The sequence below is a fragment of the Schistocerca gregaria genome, chromosome 4 (genome assembly GCF_023897955.1).
Source record: "Schistocerca gregaria isolate iqSchGreg1 chromosome 4, iqSchGreg1.2, whole genome shotgun sequence".
NCBI lineage: Eukaryota > Metazoa > Arthropoda > Insecta > Orthoptera > Acrididae > Schistocerca > Schistocerca gregaria.
In genome coordinates, this window is record NC_064923.1 from 645,012,829 (window position 1) to 645,029,307 (window position 16,479).

General features: G+C 39.5%; 1 protein-coding gene across 3 annotated transcripts in view; it reads left to right on the top strand.

The window, feature by feature from the left end:
* Positions 1–3,993: 3,993 nt before the first annotated feature.
* Positions 3,994–16,479, top strand: part of LOC126365835 (xaa-Pro aminopeptidase ApepP) — a 149,447-nt gene continuing 136,961 nt past the window's right edge. Inside the window, exon 1 of one of the 3 annotated variants that reach the window (XM_050008467.1) lies at positions 3,994–4,064. Coding sequence is in view for 1 of the 3 variants with exons in the window: in XM_050008466.1 (XP_049864423.1) it covers positions 4,258–4,265 (8 nt within the window). In the remaining 2 variants the exon portion in view is untranslated. Of the gene's footprint in view, positions 4,266–5,474; positions 5,532–16,479 lie in introns of those variants that run through there. The other 2 variants (XM_050008466.1, XM_050008468.1) reach the window with 2 other exon arrangements.

Genomic DNA, 16,479 nt, shown 5'->3' on the forward strand with positions numbered 1-16,479 from the left:
CTCCTTTTCCACTGTCCCCCCCTCCTCTCCACTGCCCAACCGTCTAACTGCCCGGCTGCACGTATCTGCCCTACCCTCTTTCCACCTCGTCACTGTGCACTCCCCAACACCATGTCACTGTCTGCCACCCCTATCCTACTATCCCTCCCCCTCCCCACCCCAGCCTCTTCCTTACCCCCCATCCAGTCGCCACTTCCATCATGCTCTGGTGCTGCTGCTCGTAGTGTGGTCTCAGTTGCCTGAGACTGCAGTCATGTGTGAATAAGTTGCATTTGTGTAAGTGTGTATGTGTGTTTTTTTCATCTAGTTTTGACAAAGGCCTTACTGGCCGAAAGCTATATTTGTGACAGTCTTTTTTGTTGTGCCTATAAGTGACTCAGCATCTCTGCTATATGGTGAGTAGCGACTTTCCCTTTCACAACAGTGTCTAAAAAATGAGATAGGCAAAAACTGCAAAATGACTAAGCAGAAGCTATAGAAGTATGTGAACTAGGGGAAGGCTAGATTGCACCTACAGGAAGATTAAAGAGACCTTTGGATGAAAGAGAAGCAACTGCATGAATATCCAGATCTCAGACAGCAAGCTGATACTAAGCAAAGAAGGGTAAGGTGAAAGGTAGAAGGAATATATAGAGGGGTTCTACGTGGGAAACGAACTTGAATGCAATATTACAGGAATGGAAAAGGAAGTAGATAAAGATGAGATGGGAGACATGACACTATGAGGAGAGTTTGACAGAGCACTGAAAGACCTAAGTCGAAACAAGGCCACTGGATTAGACTACATTCCCTGAGAATTACTGATACACTTTAGAGAGCCAGTAATGACATAACCAGTTATGTGCCAAGATTTGGTACATACAAATAAAACAGCAATCAAGTAGACTTGAAGTAGTAACACACCTATTCTGGATACAGTTAGAGGAAGAAATAAAACTGTCAAGTAACTGTACAGGCTAGGTAGATCACAAGAAAACATAGCACTTAGCAAGTAACCATTTAAGGAATTACAAGAGGAGATATCTCCAGGCTGGTAAATGAGCTGAAGGTGTGTGATGGAGCCCTGATAGTGACGCTTAGTCTGAGGCCTAGATTTGCAAGTCAGTGTCAGCCAAAAGAAGGATATCATTAGATCATTGGAGGTCGTCACCAGTCAACAGTTGCTCCAAATGAGGAGCCATGGAGTGCTCACTGCAATTGCCCGGTGTAACTCTCAATGGTAACTTACTCTTTTCATGCATGTGACTAGCAGAAGGGAATAGTCCCTCACTGGCTGTGCCTCCTCACGTCAATTGGAACACCGCCTGTCAAGGAGAGTAGTGCCTGCAGTGGTGGTGTCCTGAGATCTCAGCGATAGCATGCTACATTGTTATTATTGTTGTTGTACTAGCTTACTACCCAGAAAATTGTTGTGGTCATAGCTGATACACAGATGCCAGGGCAGGATGTGGACAATGCCCAAGACTAGTCCAGCTATGGGATGCATGTGTGCGTGAAGGTGCTGTCCGGTCAGAGAGTAGTTACAGATACTACATTCCTTCTTCACTTGGTGGGGGGAGGAGGGGAGGGGAGAGATGGTGGAGGCTGTCTTGCTAACAGTCCAAGATCCTGTGTAACTATTCCGTCTGGGGGCCAAGATGTATGAGACGTGAAATACTCTCAGGCTTCAAGAAGAATGTACTAACCCCACTTATAAAAAAAGCTGGTGCTAACAGGTGTGAATACTACATAAACCTGTCCTATGCACCCTCCCACCACCACCTACTCCAGTCCTGTAACCCGGAAGGTGTACACGATCAAAGGGAGAGCCACATGTGAAAGCACCCACATGATTTACCAACTGACCTGCCTGCACTGTGACGCTTTCTATGTGGGAATGACCAGCAACAAACTGTCCATTCGCATGAATGGACACAGGCAGACAGTGTTTGTTGGTAATGAGGATCACCCTGTGGCTAAACATGCCTTGATGCACGGCCAGCACATCTTGGCACAGTGTTACACCGTCCGAGTTATCTGGATACTTCCCACCAACACCAACCTATCCGAACTCCGGAGATGGGAACTCGCCCTTCCGTATATCCTCTCTTCTCGATATCCGCCAGGCCTCAACCTCCGCTAATTTCAAGTTGCCGCCGCTCATACCTCACCTGTCTTTCAACAACTTCTTTGCCTCTGTACTTCCGCCTCGACTGACATCTCTGCCCTAACTCTTTGCCTTTAAATATGTCTGCTTGTGTCTGTGTATGTGCGGATGGATATGTGTGTGTGTGTGTGTGTGTGTGTGTGTGCGAGTGTACACCTGTCCTTTTTTTCCCCTAAGGGAAGTCTTTCCGCTCCCAGGATTGGAATGACTCCTTACCCTCTCCCTTAAAACCCACATCCTTTCATTTTTCCCTCTCCTTCCCTCTTTCCTGACGAAGCAACTGCCAGTTGCGAAAGCTCGTAATTCTGTGTGTGTGTTTGTGTGTTTTGTTCATGTGCCTGTCTGCCGGCGCTTTCCCGCTTGGTAAGTCTTGGAATCTTTGTTTTTAATATATTTTTCCCATGTGGAAGTTTCTTTCTATTTTATTTACTACATAAATATCAATTTAATAAGTCGTGGTTGCAAAATACTGACATGAATTTTTTATAGAAGAATGGAAAAACTGGTAGGGAAGATGACATTTGCAAAGACCTGTTTATATTCCACAGAAATGTAGGAACACACAAGTCAATACTGACCCTACAGCTAATCTTACAGATAGGTTCAAGAAAGACATACCTATGTTTACAGCATCTGTAGACTTAAGAGAAAGATTTTGGCAGTTTTGACTGGAATACACTCTTTGAAATTCTAAAGGCAGCAGGGATAAAATTCAGGGTGCAGAAGGTATGTACAGCTTGTATAAAAACCAGACTGCTGTTATAAGAGTTGAAGAACATGAAAGGGAAGCAATAGTTAAAAAGGGAATGAGACACAGTGGTAGTGTGTTCCCCATGTTATTTAATATGCACATTTACTGAGCAATAAAGGAAAAAAAAAAATTGGAGAAAGAGTTAAAAGTTCAGGGAGAAGAAATAAAAACTTTGAGGTTGTGCTCTGCTGAGGGAATTTTGTTGGGGAGAGAGAAAATAAAAGTAGTTGATGAGTTTTGCCATTTAGACTGCAAAACAATTGATGATGGCTGGATTAGAGAGAATATAACTTCAAATATAAATTTAAGTGTTAGGAAAGATTTTATGAAAGTATTTTTCTGGAGTGTAGCCTTGTACAGATATGACGCATAGATGCTAATTTGTTCAGACAAGATAATAGAAACTTTTGAAATGTGGTGTTACAGATGCACGCTGAAGATTGGATTGGAAGACTGCTTACCTAATGGGTTGTTCAGAACCAAATTGTGGCAAAAATAAACTTGGCCTAAGGACAGGACCAATTGACTGGGCACTTTTTAAGGCAAAGAAGAATTATCATTTAAGTATTGGAAGGAACTGTGGGGGCTAAGAGGAGGAGGAGTGGGGGGGGGGGGGGGCAAGGAATGAATACCGAAACATGTTCAGATGAAGTTTGCACGGATTAGATTGGCATGGAGCGCTGCCTGAAATTAGTCTTCGTACTGAAGACCACAACGGCAACACTCTCTAAGGACAACTAGTGGAATTAGGATTTTCGTATATTTACTGTCAGCCTGGGGTCGGTTGCGTAAGGTAATTGCTCTCTTGGTGCTTCGACTGTAATTTTTTTGAGGCAAGTTTGTTACACCAGCCCTACAATTAACATCTTACAGCGTTATTTTTATAAAATAATTTCTACTGCTTCAGTCAATTTTTACTGATACATAAATTGGTATAACTGCCACCATCAGGCGCAACCACAGAGACAAACAAATTCTAGCTTAGAACTTTCTCATACAGACGTTTACTAATTACTACATTCCAACACCGTGTTGCTTTGCATTCCGATAACGTTAAGTTTGCTATATACGTCTATCGATAGCTGCAGGTAAAGATCGATATCTAATAGTAATCGATTGGAATTGTTGAAACACGTGAAGTGCTGCCGGTAATTTGCCGTGTGTATGGTAATGTATACGACTGAAGGGTAATCTGGAACAGCTTAGGATAACAAACGAGGCCGATAAGAACACTACCATGTAATATGGTCTTTGATCTTGGAGTTATCGTCACCTGATTACAAAGTACAGTGCATGTGCATGCGTAGCAGAAGGTTTATTATTTAAACTGTTTCTCACAACTGAAATCAGCTCAAGAAAAATGGGAAGGTAAAAACAGAGACTTAACGCTGACAGGCCTGAAATGTCAAATTCGATCAGTACTAACATAAAACTTCATCATGTAGTCTAAGAAAATTTTTGGAACATGAATTTCAAAAGCAATGACTTGTCATTGTCATATAGAATCAAATTCGGGAAAAGCGTACCCTTTAATTTTCCAGATAAAAAATAACGGCACAATCAAGTGCGGCGACGCTTTGACATCTTAGATTACATTGACTGCTAGACTGATAACTCTAGAGCAGAGCGTGTCTAACTGTTGTAGATTAGTTAGGCTAGTTGTTTCATGTTACTTGGCTCATTTACCACCATCGGTTGTAATGACTTGGAATAAATTGTTTTACATTCACCCCACAAACTAATTGGTACATATGGTTACATTCTGAAGATATCTAACATTTTTCCTCATTTTCTTTTCCCCAGAAAGATAGACAGATGATATGAGTTAGTAAGACCGGAACAGTACATTTTACAAATTACAGTAGTAGAAATTTTTCTATGAGATGGTAGTCAAGGAGAAATTTCTCAGTTTGTTTTCAATTTTTACTTTGCTGGGTAAGTGATCAAAAATTTTTGTTACAGCAATGTTCACCCCTTTTGTGCTAAAGACAACCTTAATGCGGAGTATTGAATGTCATTTTCCCTTCAGATATTGTAATTATGTATCTCATTTTTCCTTTTGAACTGTAGTGGATTATTTACAACTAACTTCGTGAGGGACTAAATATACTGTGAAGCAGTAGTCAGAATGCCCAACTCCTTAAACAGGTGTCTGCAATATGATCATGGATGAGCATGTTTTTGTGCAATGAAAGCTTTCTTTCTTAAAGATGAGTTAGCCCATAATGTTATTCCATATGACACTATTGAATGAAAATATGTAAAAATGCATATGTCATCTCACTGATTTCTCTCTCCCCAAGATTTGCAATGCTTCTAAGTGTAAATATGGCTGAGCTACATTGTGTTAGCAGTTCCAGAATGTGCTATTTTCCAGTTTAAATTCTGATAAAGAGATTTGAAGTTTCCACCCTATTTATTATTTCCTTCCCATGTGCTACACTTATTACTGGTGTTGTACCACAAGATGTGCAAACTGAATGTGATCTCTCTCTTTAAAATTGAGGGTGAGACCATACACAGAAAACCAGTCAATGATATGTTTAAGAACTTTGTTTGCCATTCTTCTGTTTCAGTGTGTATGATTGGCCTGATTACAATACTGGTGTCATCTGCAAAAAGAACTAATTAGATGTAAGATTATTTACATACATAAGGAACAATAATAGACCTAAGAATGAGTCTTTGAGAACTCCATGTGTGATTTTTCCCCAGTTAGAATTATGTCCCCAGACTGTATTGGTTGAATTACTATGTACAACTTTCTCCATTATTCTGGTTAGATAAGACATTATCCATTTGTTGACTATACCATATGTCCCATAAAACTTCAATTTATTTAGGAGAATACTGTTGTTCACACAGTCAAATGCTTTAAGCAGCTCACAGAAAATAGTCTGGTGCTGTCTTAGTATTTAATGATTGTAAAATCTATTGAGTGAACATTTAAATGGTGTCAGTAGAGCAATGCTTCTGAAGCCCAAACTGTGATTTGCTGAGGATGTTATTGTTACTAACATGATATACTAGTCTAGAATACATCATCTCAAAAATTTTGGAAAATGACAGCAGTGGAAGAGGTCAGTAGTTATTGACATCTCTTTTACCTTTCTCGAAGAGTGGTTTAACAATGGTATATTTGTCTCTGGAAAAATTCCTTGATTTAGTGGTGTATGACTCATTTCAGATAAGACTAGGCTGCTTATATGGGAACAAACATTTAGTACTCCATTGGAAAAACCATCGAAACAAGATGAGCTTTTATTTTTGAAAGTGTGTATAATTTTTTTAATTTGCGAAGAAGTTGCTGATATATCTATATGATTTATGATTTATGAGAGTTACTTTTTCAATATAGTGCTGTGATTATTTTCTTAAACTATTTGTCCCTATGCTTTCTGCTATATTTAAGAAATGATTATAAAGTACATTTGCTACCTGTGACTCATCACTTATAACTCTTCAGTTCAGTAGCGGCGTTATCCTGTTCTGTGGCTGGTCATTTTCCTACATTTCATATAGCCTTAAGTCTGTCACTGAAATTACAGGTTCCTGATATGTGTATATTCTTTTTTATACTCTTTCTTAATAACTTTGAGTAATTTTATACCATGCAGCTGCTGCAGGATCCCTGCTTGTTCTTGCCAAAAGATAAACTTCCCTTTCCTTTCACAAAATACTTTAATCCTTCTAGTGATCCATGGTTTCATACAAGGCTGATAAGTGTCCTTTATTATTACCTTATGCAGATTGATATTTTCAGATAATGATATGAATTTATCATGGAATATATTAAATTTTATTAGCATTTGGTTCATTATCAATTTCATCCCAAGCTGTCTCTGTAAACTATTCTTAAACATATTTGTCCTGGAATCATTAATTATTCTGACTTCCACTGAGGTGTATCCATACTGTGAGGCACTGTGTTAGTTATCCTAACTAACTGTGCATCATGATCAGAGAGAGCATTTGTTACTGGGTAAATAGTTATTAATTACTGAGAGCAAATTGCAGGTTCCAGATTATTTTTCCTATCAAAATCATTTAGAAAATTTAAGTCATTAAAGACTATTAACTGCTTGATGCTGTCTGACACAGTACAGTAAGGAATCCAGATTTCTCATAAATACTTCAAAATTTCCCAGTGGGGATCTATATACAATTACAATTAAAAGTGAACTATTTTATTTTTATTTTTGCTGAGTGAAAGCTGCTTATATTATTAACAAGAAATGACAGTAAGGTGTGTGTATATATATATATTTTGAGAGGCCAATGTCAAAATACCCAGACTTGTGAACAGGGGTTGTCAAGAGGTTCATGAACTTACAGCACTTATTGCCTGAACCACTCATTTCTGAGCCAAAAATATCCATTTAGAATGGGAAGAGTTACCCCAACACATATCATGCGGCATAAGCGAATGAAAATAAGCAAAGTAGATTAATTTATGTGTCGAACTATCGCTTACTTCAGATACCATTCAAATAGTAAAAATGGCAGCATTAAGTCTTTGAGCAAGATCCTGAATGTGGGCTTTCCATGACAGTTTACTTTCTATCTGAACACCTAGAAATTTGAACTGTTCAGTTTCACTAATCATATGCCCATTCTGTGAAATTAAAATGTCAGGTTTTGTTGAATTTTGTGTTAGAAACTGTAAAAACTGAGTCTTATTGTGATTTAATGTTAGTATATTTTCTACAAGCCATGAACTTAGGTCATGTATTGCACTATTTGAAACCGAGCCGATGTTGCACACATCCTTTACTACCAAGCTGGTGTCATCGGCAAACAGAAATATTTTACCGTTATCCATAATACTAGAGGGCGTATCACTTATATAAAAAAGGAACAGGATAGGCCCCAACAGTGATCCCTGGGGTACCCTCCACTTGACTGTACCCCACTCAGACCCCCACATCACAGCCATTCTCAACATTGTGAATAATGACCTTTTGTTGTCTGTATGCTAAGGTAAGAGGTGAACCAATTGTGAGCTACTCCTGGTCCAACTTCTGAAGCAGTATTTTGTGAGCAACACAATCAAACGCCTTACTTTATGTTTAACTTATGTAATCCTGTGGTTGTGTGGTGCTCGGATGGGCAAAGGATGGCTGTCTTTTCAGAGCAATAAAATTTTCCAGACAGATAAGAAGCTCTTCTGCTGTATTACTCAGTCCTGTAATACTTTGATGAAATGAGCTAACCTTACTTTTCTGTGCATTCTAAAACATTTTGTGGGGCTCTTCTATTGTTTTCACTTCTCTCAAAACAGAAACCAAATGTATGATAGCCTTTAATTGATGAACTTTTCAGAGGAAACAGTCCTACCCTGTGAATTAAGTACAACATTTATGTACAGATTTGATGATCAAGTGGTTACCAGATAAGTCTTCAATTGTTTGCTTTATAAACAGATTTGTTTGGTATCTGTATTCTAGAACTCTAGTTCAAGACACAGAATAATCATATCCATTGTCCTTAAAAACTTTGTTTTTTATTCATTATTTGTGATTTTCTTTGCCACAAATTTTATGTATTAAACATCACTAGCTGTACTCATAGTTGAATTATTGGAAGCTTAAAAAATTAGAATTTGGAAATTGTAACATTAATGTCAACAAATTCCTTCGGTGATTAATACTACTATACAAATTGGCATAATATAAGAGATAATCACCTGTGATAGCCATTACCTAATCATTTAGAATGAAAATATGATTAACAAATGATAGGTAGCAAAGATGTCTCTTCCCTTTTTGTATGTGTATCCCTGTATATCTCTGTTCAAAAGCAACTAGTATAGAGGACACTGAACAATGCGATGCATAGTTTAAGATTGTTGCTAGACTTGTATTCAGTTGAAATGGAGTTCAAATTTTCCTCCATACATAAATATTTGGGTTTACCGTAGCTTTTCTGAATTTCCTCAAGGCAAATCCTAGGAGGCATCCCATGAAAAGGATTTGACCTGATTCCTCTCTGTGTATTATCGAAATTAGTACTGCATTTATAAGAACTTTTTTTAATGTTGACAGGATTCTAAATTTTAATCTTGTACTATGGTATTAAAGCCATGCTAGCTGACTATTACTGAAGGAATTCTGCACAGGGTAGTAACAAATTGAAGTAGTGAATCGGATAGTGAACCATGAGAGAAAATATGCCTGTCTATGGTGTCCCAGAATGTGACTTCTCTGGAAAATGAAATAAGCTCTGTTATGGCAGCCCAATTTCTTCCTAAAACAGGACATATAGAGAAAAAATGTTTCACTATCAAATGCTTGTGATTGCTAGTGCAATACAGTTGATTTAGCTATGAATGAAAACATGATTAGTGTTCCCTTTCCTGCCTCCTTCCCTCCCCCACCCCTGCTGTCTTTTGAGTAAGATTAAAACTTCATGTTCTGTCAAGCATAAACATAGAAAACTATTACAAATGTTCAACATGAGTGTCAGAGCCTATTCACTATTGCTGCATCAGCGCCCGAGTCTTGCTCACACTAACCTCTTGGGAATGTGATACGTTATGTGGTCAAATGTCCCGAGGTACCTTTTGCTGTACATTCCAAAGACGTTCTAGTCTTGAGTCTGAAGGCTAGTTTAGTTTGATGCAGGTGTCCATATTAGCTTACTCTATCTTTTGCGAGCTGGTTCATCTCTGAATAACTACTGCAACCTACATCTTTCTGGATCATCTTATTGTATACATATTTTGGTCTCCCTCTATGATTTTTACCACCCAAACTTCCCTCCAACCCCCCCCCCCCCCCCCCCCAAATAGCAAAACTCCTTTACTACTTTAAGTGTCTCATTTCCTAATCTAATTGCCTCAGCATCACCCAACTTAATTCGACTACATTCCATTATGCTCGTTTTGCTTTTGTTGATGTTCATCTTATACCCTCCTTTCAAGACACTGTCCATTCCTTTCAGCTGCTGTTCCAAGTCCTTTGCTGTCTCCGACAGAATTACAATATTATCAGCAAACCTCAAAAGTTTTTGTTTCTTCTCCATGGATTTCGATACCTACTCCGAGATTTTCTTTTGTTTCCTTTATTGCTTGCCCAATATACACATTGAATAACATCGAGGATAGGCTACAACCCTGTCTCACTCCCTCCCCAACCACTGCTTCCCATTCAAACCCCTCGACTCTTATAACTGCCATCTGGTTTCTGTACACATTGTAAATAGCCTTTCGCTCCCTGTATTTTACCCCTGCCACCTTCAGAATTTGAAAGAGAGTATTCCAATAAACATTGTCAAGAGCTTTCTCTAAGTCTACAAATGATAGAAACGTAGGTTTGCCTTTCCTTAATCTTTCTTCTAAGATAAGTCGTAGGGTCAGTATTGCCTCACGTGTTCCAACATTTCTACGGAATCCAAACTGATCTTCCCCGAGGTCGGCTTCTATTAGTTTTTCCATTCGTCTGTAAAGAATTCGCGTTAGTATATTGCATCTGTGACTTATTAAACTGATAGTTCTGTAATTTTCACATCTGTCAATGCCTGCTTTCTTTGGGATTGGAATTATGATATTCTTCTTGAAGTCTGAGGGTATTTCGCATGTATCATACATCTTGCTCACCAGATGGTAGAGTTTTGTCAGGACTGGCTCTCCCAAGGCCGTCAGTAGTTCTAATGGAATGTTATCTACTCCGGGGGCCTTGTTTCGACTCATGTTTTTCTGTGCTCTGTCAAACTTTTTACGCAGTATCATAAATCCCATTTCATTTTCACCCTCTTCCATTTCCATAATATTGTCCTCAAGAATGTCAACCTTGTATAGACTCTCTATATACTCCTACCACCTTTCTGCTTTCCCTTCTTTGCTTAGGACTGGGTTTTCATCAAAGCTGTTGATATTCATGCAAGTGGTTCTCCTTTCTCCAAAGGTCTCTTTAATTTTCCTGTAAGCAGTATCTATTTTACCCCATAGTGAGATAAGCCTCTACATCCTTACATTTGTCCTCTAGCCATCCCTGCTTAGCCTCCCCCCATGAACCATGGACCTTGCCGTTGGTGTGGAGGGTTGCGTGCCTCAACGATACAGATAGTCGTACTGTAGGTTCAACCACAATGGAGGAGTATCTGTTGAGAGGCCAGACAAATGTGTGGTTCCTGAAGAGGGGCAGCAGCCTTTTCAGTAGTTGTAGGGGCAACAGTCTGGATGATTGACTCATCTGGCCTTGTAACACTAACCAAAATGACCTTGCTGTTCTGGTACTGCGAACGGCTGAAAGTGAGGGGAAACTACAGCCGTAATTTTTCCTGAGGGCATGCAGCTTTACTGTACGATTAAATGATGTTGGCATCCTCTGGGGTAAAATAGTCCCCCATTCGGATCTCCGGGCAGGGACTACTTAAGAGGACGCCATTATCAGGCGAAAGAAAACTGGCGTTTTACGGATCGGAGCGTGGAATGTCAGATCCCTTAATCGGGCAGGTAGGTTAGAAAATTTAAAAAGGGAAATGGATAGGTTAAAGTTAGATATAGTGGGAATTAGTGAAGTTTGGTGGTAGGAGGAACAAGACTTTTGGTCAAGCAAATAGGGTGAATATCAGGAATCTCGTAAAATATCTAATCATAAACTTTGTAACAGTGTGGGGCATGTGCAGTTGGAGTGATATGGGACCACTGATATGTCTAGATACGACTGACAGGCGACACATTATGTAAACATCCTGTCTGATCACCTGCCTCCATGTCCATTATGCAGTTCAACGTGCAATTCCAACAGGACAGTATGATACCCCACACATCCAGAATTGCTGCAGAGTGGCTCCAGGAACAATCTTCTGTGTTTAAACACTTCTGCTGGCCAACAAACTCCCCAAACATGAACATTATTGAGTGTCTCTGGGATGACATGCTGTTCAGAAGAGATTTTATTTTATTTACACGTCAAGTTCCATAGGACCAAATTGAGGAGCAAAGCTCCAAGGTCATGGAACTCGACAATACATGAAATTACAACATAAAAGTAATAACAGATAAAAATAAATGTTTATAAACCCAAAAAAAGTCAGTCCATAAGTTTAAGTAAATACAATCAACTATACAACAAGAATCACCTTAATTTTTCAGGGAAATCCTCGACAGAATGGGAGGAGTGACCCACGAGGAAACTCATCAGTTTAGATTTGAAAGCGTGTGAATTACTGCTAAGATTTTTGAATTAGAGTGGTAGATTATTGAAAATGGATGCAGCAATATAGTGCACATCTTTCTGCACGATGCATGTTTGATTTCTGCCAAGAGTTAACTGAGTGAAAGCTGCTTATTCTTGGTAATAAGCTAGTATTGTTAACAAGAATTTACAGTAAGGAATTAATATATATTAAAAACAAAGATTCCAAGACTTACCAAGTGGGAAAGCGCCGGTAGACAGGCACAATAAATAAAACACACACACAGAATTTCGACTTTTTTCACACCTTTATCTCTCCCTATTATATTTCTATTTATTTTCACTTTAACCTCATATTACCCTTTCCACCTTCCAATACCATGTCAATCTCACAACATCCCTACAACGACCCCATTAAATTTTATTTACATTCCCTCCGCAAACATGCCTTCACCCTAGCCAGATTATGCTCCCATATTTTATTTACTCAGGCTCGTCTGACATTTGGCATTACCCCCAAAGGCCTCACATTTAAAGTTCCCATCTCTGGCTGTAACCCTTCCTTTCATCAGTCCTTATACCAGTTCCAAACTGCACAATCCATAGCCCTCACCCGCCTAATCCTTCACCTATACATCGACTCGGCCAATGAACACACCCGTCAACTCCTATCCCAAATCGAAGTCCTCAATCTCTCCTCTCCCACATCCACACCGGCTGTTCATAGCATCCTCCTACAAGACAACCGCAAATTAGAACAGCATGCCACCCTCTACCTAAAAAAAAAAATAAAAAAACAAACTATCCAATCTCCTGGTTTCCCACATCCGGAAAGGCAACTCACTCACCCTCAACAACCTTTCCAACAAACCTCAACCTCCTCTCATTGCACACAAACCCAGTCTCTACCATCTACTCAATCTCCCACTTCCAGCTCCACTCCCCCCAACACCTCAAAATTCTAGTCAACACAATCTGGAACCACAACACCCCAATTAAGTAGTTAACCTTTCCTCCAAACCTCTCTCCCAATCTGAAACCTCTGTCCTATTCAAAAGGCCTCACCTTCAGCCCCACTCCCAGGTTCAATCAAACTGCCCTTGTCAAAGATTTACTGTCCTACACTCGTAGTCTCTGCTGGAAATATCACTTTGCCACGAAGAAAAATAATCCTGATCCCACTCCTAATGATTCAACTCCCCAAGACACTATCCAAATTGAACCCTGCGTGGAACAGTTCCGTCCTCCATCACAGCGGGACCCACCTCCTCTTCCTCAAAATCACCCTCTCCAAACCTTCCAGGAATCTCTCACTTCCAGCCTTGCCTCTCAATCTTTCTTGAAAAACCTTAATCCTACTCCCAACACCAACACAGCCGAAGCCCAGGCTATCCGTGATCTGAAAGCTGACAGATCCATCATTCATCCGGCTGACAAGGGTTCCACGACCGTGGTACTTGATCGTCGGGAGTATGTGGCTGAGGGACTGCGTCAGCTTTCAGACAACTCTACATACAAAGTTTGCCAAGGTAATCCCATTCCTGATGACCGAGCGAGGTAGCACAGTGGTTAGCACACTGGACTCGCATTCGGGAGGACAACGGTTCAATCCCGTCTCCGGCCATCCTGATTTAGGTTTTCCGTGATTTCCCTAAATCGTTTCAGGCAAATGCCGGGATGGTTCTTTTGAAAGGGCACGACCGATTTCCTTCCCAATCCTTCCATAACCTGAGCTTGCGCTCCGTCTCTAATGATCTCGTTGTCGACGGGACGTTAAACACTAACCACCACCACCACCATTCCTGATGTCCAGGCGGAGCTTCAAGGAATCCTCAGTAGAAATTCTGTGTGTGTGTTTTATTTATTGTGCCTGTCTACCAGCGCTTTCCCGCTTGGTAAGTCTTGGAATCTTTGTTTTTTATATATTTTTCCCATGTGGAAGTTTCTTTTTGTTTTATTTACATCATATATATTTAGAGTCCAGTGTCAAAATACCCAGACTCATGAACAGGGGCCGACAGGAAGCTTAACTCACACAACTTATTGCCTGAACCAACCATTTCTGAGCCGAAAAATATCCTTTTAGAATGGGAAGGGTTACCCCAAAATGTAATACGATATGACATAAGCGAATGAAAATAAGCAAAGTAAACTAATTTTCATGTCGAACGATCACTCGCACCAGATACTGTTCGAATAGTAAAAATGGCAGCATTAAGTCTTTGAACAAGATCCTGAATGTGGGCTTTCCACAACAGCTTACTATATACCTGAACACGTAGAAATTTGAACTGCTCAGTTTCACTAATTGGGGTGGCCGAACTGTCTCGGCGCTACAGTCTGGAACCGCGTGACCGCTATGGTCACAGGTTCGAATTCTGCCTCGGGCATGGATGTGTGTGATGTTCTTAGATTAGTTAGGTTTAAGTAGTTCTAAGTTCTAGGGAACTGTTGACCTCAGAAGTTAAGTCCCATAGTGCTCAGCCATTTGAACCCTTTTTTTTTAACTTATCATATGCCTATTCTGTGAAATTAAAATGTCAGGTTTTGTTGAATTGTGTGTTAGAAACGAAAAACTGAGTCTTACTGTGATTTAGCGTTAATTTTCTACAAGCCATGAACTTAGGTCATGTGGCACTATTTGAAACCGAGCTAGTGTCATCAGCAAGCATAATTCTTTTAGCATTACCCGTAATACTAGAGGGAATATCATTTATATGAATAAGGAACAGGAGTGACCCCCAACACTGATCCCTTTGGCACCCCCCACTTGACGTACCCCACTCAGACCTCACATCACAGCCGTTATCAACATTGTGAATAATGACCTTTTGCTGTCTGTTGCTAAAGTAAGAGGTGAACCAATTGTGAGCTACTTCCTGTATTCCGTAATGGTCCAACTTCTGGAACATTACTTTGTGATCAACACAATCAGATGCCTTAGTTAAATAAAAAAATATGCCTAGCATTCAAAACCTTTTGTTTAACCCATCCAGTACATCAGAGAGAAAAGATAATATAGCATTTTCAGTTGTTAAATGACTTCTAAAGCCGAACTGTACATTTGATAGTAAATCTTGTGATATAAAATGATCAATTATCCTTACATACTCTGGTTTTTCATTATCTTTAGTAAACACTGATGGCCTGGAAATAGGTCTAAAATGATCTACTTTATCCCTTTCTCCATTTTTATAAAGCGGCGTTACTACTGAGCACTTTAATCGTGCAGGAAAATGACCATTCCTAAACGAAAAAATTACAAATTGGCTAAATACAGTGCTAACATCTGCAGTACAGTACTTTAATATTCTGGTAGGCACCCCATCTTAACCATGAGTGTCCTTAGTCTTCAGTGATTTAATTATTGACTCAATCTCCCTCTTGTCTGTATCAGAGGAGTGTTTCAGACATCATCTTGGAAAGGCATTTGTCAAGAGAGTTATGATCCCCTATAGAAACTAAATTTTTATTTAATTCACCAGCAATGCTCAGAAAATGATTGTTAAATATTCCATATAGCTGATTTATCAGTAACAGAAATATTTTTACTACGAACTGACGTTATATTGTCGAGCTTGTGCTGCTGACCATACACTTTCTTCACAACTGACCATATGGTTTTAATTTTATCCTGTGAATTAGCTATTCTATTTGCCTTCCTGATAACATTTTTTAAGCACCTTACAATACTGTTTCTAATGGGCTACTGTAGATTGATTGTGACTACTTGTAACATTTTGATATAATTCCCACTGTGTTCTACATGGTATCCTTATCCCACTAGTCAGCCACCCGGGCCGCCTATTACTGCTAGTACCATGCTTAGAACGTTCTAATTGAAAGCAACTCTCAAAGAGCATGAGAAATGTGTTAAGGAAAGCCTTCTATTTATCATCTATGTTATTGGCAATATAAACATCCTGCCACGCTTGTTCCTTGACAAGGTTTAAAAAACTCTATTGCTGTTGGATTAACTTTCCTACATAGTTTGTAATCAAATGTGACATTTGTTTGAGTACTAAAGCGTTTGTGTTAAAACTTGTGCATCATGGTCTGAAAGGCCATTCAACGTTTTACTAACAGAATGCCCATCTAGTAATGAAGAATGAATAAAAATATTGCCTATGGCTGTGCTACTGTTTCTCTGTACCCTAGTTGGGAAAAAGCACTGTCTGCATCAGATCATATGAATTTGTGAGATCTACCAACATCCTTTTTCTTGCACCATCATATACAAAATTTATATTGAAGTCACCACATATAACTAATTTCTGGTACTTCCTACAAAGTGAATCAAGAACACTCTCTAGCTTGAACAGAAATGCTCTGAAGCCAGAGTTAGGGGACCTATAAACAACAATAATTCTCCTGCACAACATTCAAATATCTGTTCAGTGCAGTGCCATGATATGTCTATGAACTCGAATGTAATCTCCTTC